The 16,298-nt window shown below is 41.6% G+C and overlaps 2 protein-coding genes across 2 annotated transcripts; both read left to right on the top strand.

Moving 5' to 3' along the window:
- Nucleotides 1-1,396: 1,396 nt before the first annotated feature.
- On the top strand, nt 1,397-2,374 carry LOC136751696 (olfactory receptor 6N2-like). The gene has a single exon (XM_066707489.1). The coding sequence runs from the start codon at nt 1,397-1,399 to the stop codon at nt 2,372-2,374; it is 978 nt and encodes a 325-aa protein (XP_066563586.1).
- An 11,353-nt stretch (nt 2,375-13,727) lies between these two features.
- On the top strand, nt 13,728-14,705 carry LOC136751695 (olfactory receptor 6N2-like). Its single transcript, XM_066707488.1, has one exon. It carries the CDS (start codon nt 13,728-13,730, stop codon nt 14,703-14,705), a length of 978 nt encoding a protein of 325 aa, XP_066563585.1.
- The last annotated feature ends 1,593 nt before the right edge of the window (nt 14,706-16,298 follow it).

Genomic DNA, 16,298 nt, shown 5'->3' with positions numbered 1-16,298 from the left:
TACACGGGAGGATCTTGTTAATGATCTCAAGGCAGCTGGGACCATAGTCACCAAGAAAACAATTAGAAACACAATTTGCCGTGAAGGACTGAAATCCTGCAGCGACCGCAAGGCCCCCCTGCTCAAGAAAGCACATGTACAGGCCTGTCTGAAGTTTGCCAACATCTGAATGATTCAGAGGAGAACTGGATGAAAGTGTTGTGGTCAGATGAGACCAAAATCAAGCTCTTTGGCATCAACTCAACTCGCCGTGTTTGGAGGAGGAGGAATGACCCCAAGAACACCATCCCCACCATAAAACATGGAGTTGGAAATATTATGCAAACAGAGCCTTTTTCCCACCATGATGCTTCAGGAACTGATTAAAGTGTATTCTTTTTGCTGTGAGCCCTGTGAGTCTGATCTCATTGGCGCTCCCCATCTCTGTGTCTCTCTGAGGGTTAATAAAGACTGCAGCACTGTAGAATGCAGGCCCTGGGGTCAGCGCGAGAGGCCGCCCATAAAAAGTGACGGGTGAAGAGTCTGGACCAGAAGAGCTGTGACTGGAGCTGAAGACTGACACACACCTCAGGTACCTGGTACTGAACGTCACTCCACACTGAGAGCAACAGACCACAGACACGAACTGACATCTGAAGGTTTGAACTTCTTTTAAAATATGTTTTAAATACAGAATTACTCAGATTTAGTTTCATCCCATTTCTTCTCAAATGGATAAGTGATGATATTCCAATGATACTCCAATGATACCTTACCTTAAAAAAATCTTATAATGTATTCATAATCAATTAGAATGCATTCTTTAAATATGTTTTTCTATTTTCAAGACACATTGTAAAAAATATATTTCAAGGAGCATAATACTGATGTAGATGTGTTTTTCTTGGATTTTATTGAAATTAATATTTATGAATAAATCTGACTCTCATGTTTTATGGAAATAGATTACTTACTGATGAATGACTTTTCTCTGTGGATTGCTTATCAGATTAAAGATTAATATTCTTAGACAAAATCCAATCTGTAAATCATTCCTGGATGTATTTGATATGTTGTGTTCATATTTATTCAGACCTATGAATGATTCTGGAGGGCACTGTATATACATTATATTGGGATATGGGAACTTTAAATTATATTGAATTCACATGTAACACATATTTGATATATGTGCTTTTCAACATTATATTAAATATATTCAATAACAACTTGTTATACAGTTTGCATTATATTATACATTTGAAAAGATATAATTAAATCAAAGCAATAAAATGTCTAGTTCTTTTCCTGTTGGGTGTTTACTTCTTCAACCTAAATAAATGCATGACTGAGCCAGTCTCCCCCTGCCCTCCCAGCTGCACCTCTTCTCTTCACAGACCCTGTGTGGCGCTGAGCCATGAGTGACCCCAACACCTCCCTGCCCTCAGCCTCCTATTTCATAATTGTGGGAGTGCCAGGCCTGCAGGAGCACTATACCACACTCTTCTTCATCTTCCTCCTCCTCTTCATGGCCACCATCCTGGGGAACCTGCTGATCGTGGTGCTGGTGTCCCTGGACCCCCGGCTTCACACACCCATGTACTTCTTCCTGTGGAACCTGGCTGTCCTGGATATGCTGCTGACCATTACCATCATACCCAAGCTGCTGGCGGTGCTGCTGGGCTACAACAGGATCTCCTTCGCAGGCTGCTTCCTGCAGATGCACTTTTTCATTTCTATCAGTGCCACTGAAGGTTTCCTAGTTGGGGTCATGGCTTATGACCGGTATGTGGCCGTGGTGAAGCCACTTCATTACAACACCATCATCAGCACCAGGGTGTGCCTCACAATGACGGCCACAGTCTGGGCACTGGGCTTCCTTGCCCCCCTGGTGTCTGTGGCTCAGGCCATTTCAGTGCCATTCTGTGCCTCTAACCATGTCCTGCACGTTGTCTGTGAATACCCCACTGTAATCTCTCTAGCCTGTGCTGATGTGACGGCCCAGTTAAATATCACCCTGTTGTTCGCCATGGGGGGTGTTTGGGGCCCCTTTGTGTTTGTGCTGTGGTCCTACAGCAGGATCATAATATCAGTGGGGAAAATGAAAACTGTGGAGAGCTGGAAGAAGGCCTTCTACATGTGCTTCTCCCACATAGTGGTGGTGGTGCTGTACTATGTCTCCTTGGCTGTGGTGTATATAGCGCTGAGAGTGGACAGCATTTCTCCCGGTGGGCGCATTTTCGTAGGTGGGCTTAACTACTTCCTCACCCCCCTTGTCAACCCCATCATCTACAGCTTAAGGAATGAGAAGATCAAGGCAGCAGCTCAGAGATACTTTGGACTCAAGTCTGCTATTCCACACACTGCCAAGAACACTGTCAGGGCTGCCAAATAAAACAAATTAAAACTAAACTAAGGGAAAATTAAACACAGAAAGAAACAGAGGCTGGAAGGGTAAGTGGGGCACAAATAAAAGGTACTAATAACCCCCATGAGCTGAGCTGCAGGGGTCTGCAGTAATAGGGGTTGGTAGGTGATTGTCATTAGGGTCTGTGCTCTTCAGGACTAACACATCTGTATATTAGACCAGTTATGTAAAACCTTCAAAATCCAACCAGTGTATGAGAGTAAAACTAGTTCTAATATGAAATGAATGTGATCTTTCTATATGACTGGGTTTTGTAATTTTGCAAAGACAGAATCAGATGATGTGTGGTGGTTTGCCTGTATAAACTAGTTCGACCAGTTAACTTACTCAAAAGGTCCCTTTTTGTTCAACTATCCCACATATGAAATAAACTACAAGCGTCATGGTGTACTAGGTGACACAGACACACACTGTATAATAATGTGATATGTTGTAACAATCTTAAGTCACCCTGGATAAGGGTGTCTGCTAAGAAATAGGGTAATAATTAAGATCCTTTCTTAATTTAAAGGAAAAAAATAACATTCCAATTTTATGTTTTTCATTTGACCAGGTGTCAATCTGCCCATCATACTGGTAGAGATGTATTTAACATATTAATACCACAGTGACTGGATGACAAATACAGAATATTAAACAATCAAAGCTGAGTCTGACTGAATGCTTTTACACTTGCAGCTACAATTCAAAACATTAAAAATACTTAACATGGATTATTCCTTTCTTTCTGTATTGGACAGAGATATATACATTTTTCATGGTTTTAAATATTTTAAATAACATAATTATAAATCTCATTAATTTAGAGCCCAATCACTTGCTAACTGCAAATAATGATAGGTTACATATGCAACCCTGGTTATCTGAAAGAGAAACCCAAAGGGGGAGGGGTTAAGCAAGTTTCTATGGATGCCTCATTGAAAAACACTTTTCTATCAAAGCTGCCTATAGGCCCGTGTGTGTCACTCAAACTGACCTTTCCTTTTCCTTTTTGTATACATGGTGACGTACACACAGGAACTTCCTCTATGTCGGGAGACAGAACTCCCGAGCAACCTTACAGCCCTTGGGAAATGCTTTCTTTTTCAGATAACCGAGGTTGCAAATGCAACCTATCATTAGCATTCTCTCGAAAGCACTGCCTAAAGGGGGAGGAGTTACTGCACAACCAATCTGTCTTAAGGGAGGAGGTGTCATATCCTCAGTGTAAGCATCCCCACAGTTCTCCACTGGAGGTCGCCACTGCCACTTAACTACCAGTCTCCCCTCTCAGTTCTCCACATTCAACCATTGAATTATCACCATAATCAACCAGAGTACTTACCACAAACCTGCTTGCTATTATCTGGTCTTCTACCTCCCTATTTAAACCCCTCCCTGGCTCTCATTTCTCAAGTTCTTGTTTGCCTCACAGCTACATTTCTGAGCAGTTCCCATTGTTTTTATCTACTGTTTATACGACCTCTGACTTTTGGATTTTCCTTCGACACACTGTGACCTTGACTATGCCTTCGGCGCCTTAATTTTCCCCATCTTTCTGGTACATCTTTCCTGTTTCTGACCACCTCTTCCACACTCTACACTTGGGTCCTCTACTTCCCTGTATTCTCCAGCTCTATGGCTTGTGAAAGAAGGGCAGCATACTGGTAAGGAAGTCTACCCTGAATTTATACCTTCTAAGGGAACCTAGACTTGAACCAGCTTTGGATAGAGACCACGGGGGCCCCTCGGGGTCACATCCATGCTGCCCAGGAGCAAGGATATCACTGGGGACAATGGTTTGTTGCAACAAACAAAGTATATAAAAAGCTCTTGTGGTCTTCCGCTTAACACAGGAGCAGTCACCCTTCTCAACTGGTATTCCATTGAACTATATATACAGTGGGGTAACAGGATAATGCACATGCACAACCGTGATGCAAAAAATACACAAATACATACAACATGCTAGACTGGATGCACCTGAATAGCCTCTTCTGACATAACAAACTAACTATATACAGGGAGGCCTCACAAGGCAATAGCAAGTATGTGGCCACAAGATCAAACTCTGCAGTCAATTGAGCTCAACAATATTCACAAACCAGGAGCAGCTCTCATGGGAATAGGTTATCTATACCTCCATCTGAGGTTGAAGATTCTAGGATGTGCTATCAAGAGGCAGACAGGTAGATATAATAAAGCCAGGATCCTGTGCCTCATAGACTACTGAGACTCAACTGAAGCCAATACCTGGTTACCAATAGAGGGAGTTGATCCTGTCACATCCAACGTGTAGAACTGAACAAAAGTGTGCATCGAGGCACGTCTTGCAACCATACAAATGTCCATTAACAGGGACCCTTGTAAAAAAAAAGGCCACACCTCGAACCGAGTGAGCCACCAGGTGTTCATGGAATGGGGCTCCACCAGACTTGTAGGCCATTGCGTTCGTGTCCACAATTCAGTGCGAGAGGTGCTGTCTTGGAGAGTGCCTGGCCTTGTGTCCACGCTCCATAGGACACAAATAACTGGTCCGAGCAGGACTGTCCTTAGTGCGCTCCATGTAGCACCTGAGGATCTGAACAGGGCATAACAGGTGCAGATGACTCTCCTCCACCGAAGAGAAGGGAGGAGGATGGAAAGGCATCACCTCTATTGGCCTGTTTACATGGAAGGGAGATATTGTCCTTGTGCACGGTGCGCTACTCACCACGGACCCCCTTTCACACCGAACACACAACGGATGTGGCAGGGCTCTCCTTATATAAATGCTTTATGACATTTGATTGTCAAGCACGAAGCATGAAATTACATCAAAAAAGGAGAAGAGCCTAACACTTATTTTACACAAACTAAATACACAGACCTACATCAATATTTTTAACTCCTCCAATACTACTATCATAACCCCCACACTATAACCTAATTTACTCAATGTAGCCATGCAATTTTGTTTGTTTATAATAAAGTCATTGTTATACATTATTAATACATAAGTGAGTTTTGTGTCATTTGATGAAAGTTTGAAGGCTTCATTCATTGTTCACCGTGCATTACAGTTTTTCTCAATTGCTTAAACAAAAAAACTGGTTCCTGTAGCACAAAAACCCATACCCTTAAGTAATTCCCAAAAACACACACACATTTCCCAATACCATAAACACTATTCACCAGTTTCCACACGTTTCAATATTAAAAACTTACACAAAAGTGGCCAAATAAATCATTAATTGCACTATATGTTCATTCAGAGAGGCGGCCATCTATTGGAGGTAGGCGAAGACTTCTCACAGGAGACTGTCCTGGTGAATATGGTGATTGCCAATAATGCCATCCGTTTGAGGGAAATTCAAACCCAAATAGTTGAAGACCAGGTAGTCTTCCAAGGAATTGACAGCATCAGCATTTCCACCATTGACTGGATCATTCAGAAGAACCACATAAGGACAAAGCAGCTGTACTGTGTGCCCTTTGAAAGGAATTCAAACAGAGTTAAGGAGCAACAATTCCAATATGTGCAGGTAATTGCTATAATGTACAGAATTTTTACAGTATGTAGAGTGAAGAAACCCTCTTAAATTGACGAAAACGGCAGCTCAGGAGTTGTGTTGCAAACGGTAAAGAAGTCTTTTAATCAGACCGGCCTAGAAGAAATCCAGAGTGAACTCGTGTTCAAACTGCTTTATTACAGATCTCATTTGCATTTTTATACAGTTCTAAACAAAAGGTAAATAATGTCCAATCAGCAGAGGGCAGTGTCCCAGATGTGCATGTGGATTGGCTCAGCCCTCGCTTCTCTACTTCCTCTTCCTCCTTTGGAGTGTAGGGTTACCAAAAACCGGGGGTGACGTCGCCATTTCCTCCGCAAAGCATTCTGGGATGCGCAAAGGACTGTGGGGGAGAGAGTGGTTCGACGTGTTTTGCACGTGGAACCAGACAAAGAGAAAAGTTGCTGTGCAGGGGGAGGGAAGAGTTGTTCCATGTGTTTTACATGTGGAACCAGAAAAGTGGGTGTGCAGGGGGAGAGAGACAGACAGACAGAACTATACAATAACATTTTATATATTCCATTCAAGGAAATATATATACATATTCAAATACATTTGAATATTTATGCAGAGCTGATATGTCATTTATTGTATTTAAATCTGCATTACGCATTTCAGGCATATCAGCAAAGCATAGATTATTAAAATTGACAAAATCCCTTGAAACAACACATATCCCCAATGTCCCATTATCCATTTTAACCACCCAAACATCCCCCAAACCTCAGCAATGTGAGGAGAAGAAATCTCATGATGGTTTAAATCTGGGGAGACAAAAAGGTGTTATTTGATTAATCATTTTTTTAGTTTTTCAAATTTTTTGACGTGAGACCAGTGCTTCCATCTGGATCCTCCCTCATGTCCATCGATACAAACAGATGAGTCTGTTGTGAGGAGGACTGTGTGTGGGCCAGACCATTTGGGTCTGAGGCCTGGTCTATCAGGAATTATTTTGACCATTACATTGGAGCCTATAGGAGGAAGCTCAGGTGGTTCCAAGTCGTGTGACTCGAGATCGCACATGTTTTGGAGCTCCTGTGCATGGAAGCACATGGACTGTAGCCATGTACAGAGGTGCCATACATATTGTTTCAGATCATCTTTAAATGGAGCACTAGAGTCAATGGGTCTCCAGAGGTCAGACGGGAGATGCATTGCCCTGCCCTGTCATGAGCTCTTAAGGGGAAAGTTGTGTGCCCTTATTTACAGGGGTTCTGAGTTTAAAGAGAATGGCAGGGAGGGACACAGTCCAGCCCTTACCTGTTGTGAGCAGAGCCTTTGCTAAGCTTTCTTTTTATAAGCGATTTGTTCTTTCCACCAGGCCAGAGCTCTGAGGGTGGTACCTGTTTCACACCAAGGAGCTGACAGGCCTGTTTCATAATTTTACCCATGAAATGTGTGCCCTGGTCAGAGTCCATCTGTTGGGGGACACCCCAGCGTGGAATCGCCTCAGCTGCGAGAATGTGGGCAGCAGTGGTTGCACAGCAACACTGCTGCAGTGTTAATTATTATTATTATTATTTTTATTTTTATTTTTTTGGGGCAGCTCTTTTGGATTTGGTTTTAGTATAACTCCTTTGACTAAAATGTTTGTCAGTTTTAGTCATATTTTAGTAATTTCATCTATCATTAGTTTTAATTAATATTAGTCAATGAAAACTCCTGTCATTTTAGTCCACACACATTGTTTATTTATTTTTGGTTTATTATTATTACCACCATTATGCATTATGTCTGATGCCAAATGTTTACATCACTTAGTGGATAGTTGTAAAACAAACGCTGATTGACTTAATTTGAAATTGATTTGAAATCGAGTCACAAACAGCTATTGTAAACCTCATGGTCACAAATTACTGTAATTCAGATTTTCATTTTGAAGTCTCTCTTGAGAATGTGTGAAATAAGAATATAGTTACCAGAACAGTATAGAAGCATATAGTGGACTTTATCCAATTGTAAAATGTAATCCCACAGTTGCATTTTTATTTATGCATGCGTTATTTAAGTCAAAATGCAAAAACAATCATCCCATTTGTATTTTTATATTCCAGTGTGCACATTCGTTGACAATATTAACATTTCCAATGGCTTTTGTGTTAACATATCATTTTCAAACACGTCCCTTGGGGTATGGGCTGGAGGTGTTTCAGGATTTTAATTGGTTTACCTGGGTGCAGGCGAGACATTGTTGGCACCATTTTGCGACATCGCGGCCCATACCAGTCCATCACCAGTGCATACGCATGTGTTGTAACACGGGTTTGTGGTGGGTCAACCCAGAGCCGTCTTTCGTAGACAGCTCCGCCTTTGACCCGCGCCAACCCCTCCTGTCCGCAGTCTCTGTGATGGACAGACCTCTGTGAGAGAGGGGTTATGGGACTGCAGTGAGACAGAGGACGGTGGTGGCAGAGTGTCAGCGGCTTTTGCAGCCAGACTGCCCGCGTCCTGGTGCGCCTTCACTTTCATTACAGCTGCCTTTAGGGGCAGAGAAGCGGCGACTGGTTTCTTTCTCTGATTCTGTTTATTATCTACTTCGGTAGCCCACTGGTATAGATCGCATTCGTTTTTATTTGTTTTTTCAAAGTTTAATACAATAAACATTCTGGGTTGTTTATTATAGAAGATGTTTACCAAACTTATTATATATTTTTTACATTAAAGTTTATTATTATTATTATTATTATTATTATTATTATTATTATTATTATTATTATTATTATTATTATTAAGTTGCGCATGATTCTTACAAAAGATGTCTTTCGTTAAAACAAGCGCTATAGTTTTCATCCAGGCAGCCCCCATTGGCTCAATGGGAAGAGGCGCCGGAAGGGGCGTTTCTGTATGTACCAGACTATTGTACCTTTAATGTTGCCGGCCGCAGTGCTGTGTGGGTGAAGCGTATGTGCAGCGAGAACAGACCGACTCTGTAGATACTAAGAAAATGGAGGGCGCGCCTCTCATTTTCACGCTTTTAGCAAAAGTAACTCCCAGGTTTGGCTAAAAACAACTGTAATTATGTAATGTAGACAAACACACACATCTACCATGACAATGTCGGTTCGAAGCTGATTGATTTACCTTTTGAAAACATGGTAGAATCACAATACATGTGCTTCTTATATATTCTGTTGTACGCTTCCTCATGCACCGATACAGCCATTTTGGTGAAATCTACTTTAAATTGAAACACAGTTTATTTGTCAGATCATTCTTCTAGTTTGTCTCGGAAATCTAGGTTACCCTGGTTTTAATTTCGGGAGATCAGAGAGAATCACATGTTTCTCTCCGGGGTTAGCGGTCTGTGGACGGAGGTGTTTAAAGTCATTACCCTGCTGTTGTTCTGGCTCTGTGTGTTATTCGTGAATGGATGTCTCGATCGGAGCCATCTTAATGGTCTCTGTTTCATTTAAATGGGGTAAAGTTTTCCTTCGCCTGGGTTGTAAGGCGGAGGCGATGCTGAGGCTCTCCGGTTTAAATCGTCCCAATCTAGTCGTGCACCCAGCTGGCACACTTTATACCTGCGTTTCTCGTTTTATTTCTTTTGTTTTCTTTCTGTTTCTCTTCTTTTAACTTGGTCTCGGGTTGTTCTATTGTATCGTGCAATACTTCTACGTTTCGTATGTGTTGACCTCTCTGTTAATACGCTTTTGTTCGAGTGAGTGCGCAGCTGTACAGACTATTACACTCGCTCTCTCGGTTTTATTTTATTTTATTTTATTTTTCTGTTTGTTTCGCTCAAGTGGGGTCAAAGCTCAAGTCTTAAACACTTCCCCTCACATCTGTCGAGAGAGCGCACAGCTGTACAGACTATTAATTTATTACAATCGCTTTCAAGGTTTCATTATTATTTTTTTCTTCTTTGTTCCACCATGTGCGGTGGTCTCGGGATGATCCTTCGGGATCCCACCCCTTTTCCTGTGTCTTTGCAACCATTTTTTTTTTTTCTTGTTTGTTTCGCTTAAGTGGGGTCAAAGCTCGAGTCTTAAACTTCCCCTCAGGAGATCGCTGTGGATTCCCTGTCTTGCTCGAGTGGGGTCAAAGCTCAAATCTTCAACAACTTCCCCTCAGAGATCCTATAAACACAGTTATGGATTCCCTGTCCATGCTCGAGTGGAGTCAAAGCTCGAGTCTTAAACTTCCCCTCAGGAGATCGCTATGCAATCCCTGTCCTTGCTTGAGTGGCCATAGCTCAAGTCTTCAACAACTTCCCTCAAAGATCCTATAATCACAGTTATGGATTCCCTGTCCGTGCTCAAGTGGGGTCAAAGCTCGAGTCTTCAACAACTTCCCCTCAGATCTGTCTAGACTTCTTTAACATGCCCACAACTCGTCTTTTAGTTTTAGATATGATCCCTCTCCTTACACAAACATTTCACTATGCAGTCCCTAAATATTAGGTGGTAAATAAATGTACTCACCTTTTGGATATTTTGTGTATGGAGATGGATCCTGCTGACTACGCCATCTGAAGAAACCCTCTTAAATTGACAAAAACAGCAGCGCAGGAGTTGTGTTGCAAATGGTAATGGTAAAGAAGTCTTTTAATCAGGCCGGCCCGGAAGAAAACCAGAGTGAACTCGTGTTCCTGAAAGGATAGTCACTACTGTGATTTTACAAAGATCCAAATAATTTCTCTGAAAACCTATTCTAAACATTTTGGTAGCAGTGTTTTTAATTAATCCCTCCAGTGTGTAACAAACAGTCTGTGTTTTTTAGCAGCTTGTGTGTGTTGTCTGAGGGCAAAGTTTGAACTGGGACCCAGGAGTTAGATGTTTTACCATTGGGTGTGAGTTTTTAAAATTGTGTGAAGATTTGAGAAAATGGTGAGTTGATCCAGGAATTGTGTCTAAGCAATTGAGAAAAACTGTAATCTGTGCTCAAAGTCAAACAGTGCTTTCAGATTATACACACAGCCAGTCTAATGCATCACAGGTCATCACTGTGCCCCCCACTTTGAGAGGGTAAGTACAACTGGTATCCTCCAATTCCAGCTGACTTTGATCCACTCATCATTGTAGTCACAGCAGGCTATACAGCCCACATGAGAGGCCCAGGCAGCCAGCAGGGGATACTCATTATTGATGAGCCGAGAGAGACCTAGCTGATTTAGCGCTCCCTAACGCGTGCAGCACTGGCCAATTGTATGCCGTCACTGAACACTCACGGTCACAACTGGCACATTACATGAGCTGAGATTGAACCGGCAACCCACAGCTCATAAGGCTCTGAGCTTTTACCAGCTGAGCCACTCTGGAGGCCATTATATTTAATTCTTCATCCCAGCAGCATTTGGCCCACTCAGTAAAACTTTTTAATAGGTCTCCCAGTTTACAGTTTATTAACATAGTAGCTATTCATTAACTACATATTAAGTACATGTTTACAAATGCTTAATTACATTGTTCTTATGAGTAACTAACATGTAGTTAATGAGTACACACTATGTTAATAAACTGAAATTTGGGAGACCAATTACCACGTGTTATTGTGGGTGGACCAAAGGTTAAGCCAGAAGTGATGGAGGCATCAAGAAAGTGCAGCTTGTCCTTCTTGCACAGCCACAGTTGGATGCCTGGTGGCAACCAGGACCACCAGCAAATGGCCAAATGCACGCAACGAAAACATCATGAGCTCAGTGAAGTCAGCAGCTGCATCAATATCTGACATCTGCCAGCAAGCTGAAAGTGTTCTGCATGGGGACCACCTGCGTAATTGTATTTGTAGTAGTTGTATGCAATTCAAGAAACAATGAACCTTAAGGTAGAGACAGGGTAACATGACCTACATGTATGAAACTACAGACCAAAATGCATGAAGAGACTGAAAATTAAAGTGGCCCCCAGAAAGGAGTAAATACAAACTAATGATTTACTTCATAGACAAAACTGAATAAAGGACATGAGTATAAAGAAAATAATAAAAGTAAATTTTCCCACTACAAGGATAAGGGCACTTCACAGATGGGCCTGATGGTGAAAGAGGGAGCGTTCTGGCTACGGATCCCCTGGCCAAGACACATCCAAATGCTGTGCAGCACAGCCGATCCAGGACAGAAAATTGTGCAAAGGGGTTGGGGCCTCCACCTCTGAAGAGGTAACAGAGGGGAGCATTAATGAGAATGAGGGCTCTCTGACACTGAGCTCTCAATGCAGTTAAGCACACAACCCTTGCGGCAAGGCAAACAGTTTGACACTGGAAGCAGGGGTAAAGATATAGAAAGAAAGGAATACGTAAACAACAGGCTAGTGTGTGAAATGTTTTTCAAAAAACAGCAGCAGTAAAGCTCTCATGTCTCATTGAAACGACAAAGAGGCCATTTCTCCAGTGTGCAGTGTACTTGGGCTGAAGCAGGGTGTGGGCTAAGTTATTGATTACACACAAGAGCCTATTTCAAACCAAGATGCTTCAGGAACTGATAAAAGTGCTTCCTTCTCGCTGTAACCTTGTTGTGAGTCTGTTCTCTTTGGCACTCACCTTCTCTGTGTCTCTGAGGGTTAATAAAGACTGCAGCACTGCAGACAGCAGCCTCTGGGGTCAGCGAGAGAGGCCGCCCATAAAAAACGACAGGTGAAGAGTCTGGTCCAGAAGAGCTGTGACTGGAGCTGAAGAGTGAAGTGAACAGACACACAGCCCAGGTACCTGGCACTGAACGTCACTCCACACTGAGAGCCACAGACCACAGACACGAACTGACTTCTGAAGGTTTGAAATTCTTTTAAAATGTTTTAAATACAGATTCTTTAACAGAATTACTCAGATTTAATGTTTAATTTAATCTCATTCCTTCTCAAGAGGATAAGTGATGATATTCAATGATACTCCAATCATATCCATTCCAAACAGATTTTCACCAAAACTATATTGCCTTGATATGTCTATATAATGTGTCAAAAATCGATTTGATCACATTCATTAATGCAGTTTATCTATACAGTCATCACCTGAACTATGTTGTCTTTTCTTACGTTATTCCTCACTTACATCGGCAAACATTGTTTTTTAAGTCCAGATTATACTACAGAATTACACAAGATTATAAATAGGGATATTCATTGATAAAACAAATTATTTTCTTTAGAAACTTCTCAACAATATGACTTTTTGTAAATGTTTATAATATATTCATAACAAATTAGAACACATTAATTAACAATGTTTTTTCTATATTCAAGATTAGGTAATTTATGCTGTGTTTATATTTGTGAATGAATTTCTAGAAGCAGAATGTTGTAGATTTGCTTTGTTAGATTTTATTTAAAGGGATACTTATAGGTGTGAATAAATCTGACTCTCATATCATCTAGAAATAAATAATTAATTGATGACAAAAATGTTTTTGCTCTGTGAAATGCTAATAAGAAAACAGATTCATATTCTTAGACTTTTCTGTGGCATACATAATGCAATTCATAAATCTTAATTTGATATGATGTTTATTGTTATTATTTATTCAGGGCTATGAATTAATCTGGAGGGCACTGTACATACAGTATATTGGGACATTATATTGAATGAACTTAATAACTTAATAATTTCACATGTAAAAGCAAAATAGGAAGATATTTGACTTGTGTGCGTTTACAATGTAAAATACATATATTCAATAACTTTTAATACAGTTTGCATTAAATTATATAATTGAAAAGAGAGACTGAAATCAAAGCAATAAATTCCTTTCATGTTGGGTGCTTACTTCTTCAAAAGGAAGAAATGCATAACTGAGCCAGTGTCCCCCTGCCCTCCCAGCTGCCCCTCTTCTCTTCACAGACCCTGTGTGGTGCTGAGTCATGAGTGACCCCAACACCTCCCTGCCCTCAGCCTCCTATTTCATCATCGTGGGAGTACCAGGCCTGCAGGAGCACTACACCACACTCTTCTTCATCTTTCTCCTCCTCTTCCTGGTCACCATCCTGGGGAACCTGCTGATCGTGGTGCTGGTGTCTCTGAATCCCCGGCTCCACACACCCATGTACTTCTTACTGTTGAACCTGGCTGTCCTGGATGTGCTGCTGACCATTACCATCACACCCAAGCTGCTTGCGGTGCTGCTGGGCTACAACAGGATCTCCTTTGCAGGCTGCTTCCTGCAAATGTACTTTTTCATTTCTATCGGTGCCAGTGAAGGTTTCCTCGTGGCTGCCATGGCTTACGACCGGTACGTGGCCGTGGTGAAGCCACTGCATTACAACTCCATCATCAGCACCAAGGTGTGCCTCACAATGACGGCCACAGTCTGGGTGCTGGGCTTCCTTGTCCCCCTGGTGTCTGTGGTCCTGGCTAGTTCAGTGCCATTCTGTACCTCCAACCATGTCCTGCATGTTGTCTGTGACTACCCAGCTATAATGTCTTTAGCCTGCACTGATGTGACGGCTCAGGTGAATTTTTCCATGTTCATCGCCATGGTAGGTGCCTGGGGTAACTTTCTGTTTGTGTTGTGGTCCTACAGCAGGATCATAATGTCGGTGGTGAAAATGAAAACAGTGGTGAGCCGGAAGAAGGCCTTCTACATGTGCTCCTCCCACGTAGTGCTGGTGGTGCTGTACTACGTCTCCTTGGCTGTGGTGTATATAGGGTTGAGAGTGGACAGCATTTCCCCTGATGGGCGTGTGTTCATTGGTGGGCTAAACTACTTCCTCACCCCCCTAGCCAACCCCATAATTTACAGCTTAAGGAATGAGAAGATCAAGGCAGCAGCTCAGAGGTACTTTGGACTCAAGTCTGTCTTTCCACACATTGCTAAGAACACTATCAGGGCTGTTGAATAAAACAATCTCTGGATTCTCTGTCCATTCCAGTACAGGGACCCAGCCAGTCCTCTATAAATCCCTCAGCAAAACAGGAGCGAGACTGAATCACATATTTTGCAAAGACAGAACCAGATGACATGTGATGATATTCAGTGTTACTCCAATGATATTCTTTAGAAACTTCGATTCTCAACAATATGATTATTTCTAAATCTGTTTGGCATGTTTGGATGTTTTTATTGTCTAGTGTTTTATTTAATTATAAACAGAGTGATTAACTTGATTGTTGTCCATGATGGGCACTCTGGGATACTTAACGAACCTGCAGTGGGGAAGGGTGACTTTGAGGCTAGGATGGAGTAGTTGAGTGGGTGGTGATTACTGACGTTATAATTGGGGGTCTCCCCCCCACCCCATCCGACACAAACACAAACACATGCACTCTCACACTAAAACACACACACACACACACAAACTCACTCACTCTATATAGATTCATATTTATGTTAAAGCAAATAAATAATACTCAGATTTTTATTTCACTTGACCAAGTGTTAATCTGCTCTTGATACTGGTAGAGATGTATTTGAAATATTTATTTAGGTATGTAAGTATTTATTTATGTATTTCTAAGCAGATGCCCTTATCCAGAGTGACTTAAAAAATATAAGAGCAATACAGAAGTGTAATAATACAGTGCAGTTCAAAGCATAATACAATTACAAGTTCCAAATTACACAAGTGTATCGGAAAATATACAGTAAACACAAAATATAAGTCCTACATCCTATATTGAAAAAGCTAATAAGTGCAGACAAGGGCCCTGTTTCAGAAAGCAGGTTTAACAAACTCTGAGTTGAAACCTGAACTCTGGGTTGAAAAACTCTGAGCTGTCAAACTCAGAGTTTGAGTTAACCCTGAGTAAAGCGCGAACGCAGAGAACAAGATTCACCATGGCAACAGGAGGAAAAAGTGATCGAACTTCCTACTTCTCACCAGTTGAGATAGAAATATTAATGACTGCGTATGCAGAATATGAGTATATATTTAAGAAAAAAAGCAATACAGTAGCAGCAGTCAATGCGTGAGTATTAATTGAAAAAACATAAAAGTTTTATCTCGAGTTTTCCACTTATTCAATATATATATACACTCACCTAAAGGATTATTAGGAACACCTGTTCAATTTCGCATTAATGCAATTATCTAACCAACCAATCACATGGCAGTTGCTTCAATGCATTTAGGGGTGTGGTCCTGGTCAAGACAATCTCCTGAACTCCAAACTGAATGTCTGAATGGGAAAGAAAGGTGATTTAAGCAATTTTGAGCGTGGCATGGTTGTTGGTGCCAGACGGGCCAGTCTGAGTAATTCACAATCTGCTCAGTTACTGGGATTTTCACGCACAACCATTTCTAGGGTTTACAAATAATGGTGTGAAAAGGAAAAAACATCCAGTATGCGGTAGTCCTGTGGGCAAAAATGCCTTGTTGATGCTAGAGGTCAGAGGAGAATGGGCCGACTGATTCAAGCTGATAGAAGAGCAACTTTGACTGAAATAAGCACTCGTTACAACCGAGGTATGCAGCAAAGCATTTGTGAAGCCACAA

The sequence above is a fragment of the Amia ocellicauda genome, chromosome 6, assembly GCF_036373705.1.
Source record: "Amia ocellicauda isolate fAmiCal2 chromosome 6, fAmiCal2.hap1, whole genome shotgun sequence".
Lineage (NCBI taxonomy): Eukaryota > Metazoa > Chordata > Actinopteri > Amiiformes > Amiidae > Amia > Amia ocellicauda.
Note: the sequence above shows the minus strand (reverse complement) of the source record. Positions and strands in the feature narration are given on the sequence as shown.

Coding starts and splice junctions, on each gene's coding strand:
- LOC136751696 (XM_066707489.1), top strand. CDS start 1,397: ATGAGTGACCCCAACACCTCCCTGCCCTCAGCCTCCTATTTCATAATT.
- LOC136751695 (XM_066707488.1), top strand. CDS start 13,728: ATGAGTGACCCCAACACCTCCCTGCCCTCAGCCTCCTATTTCATCATC.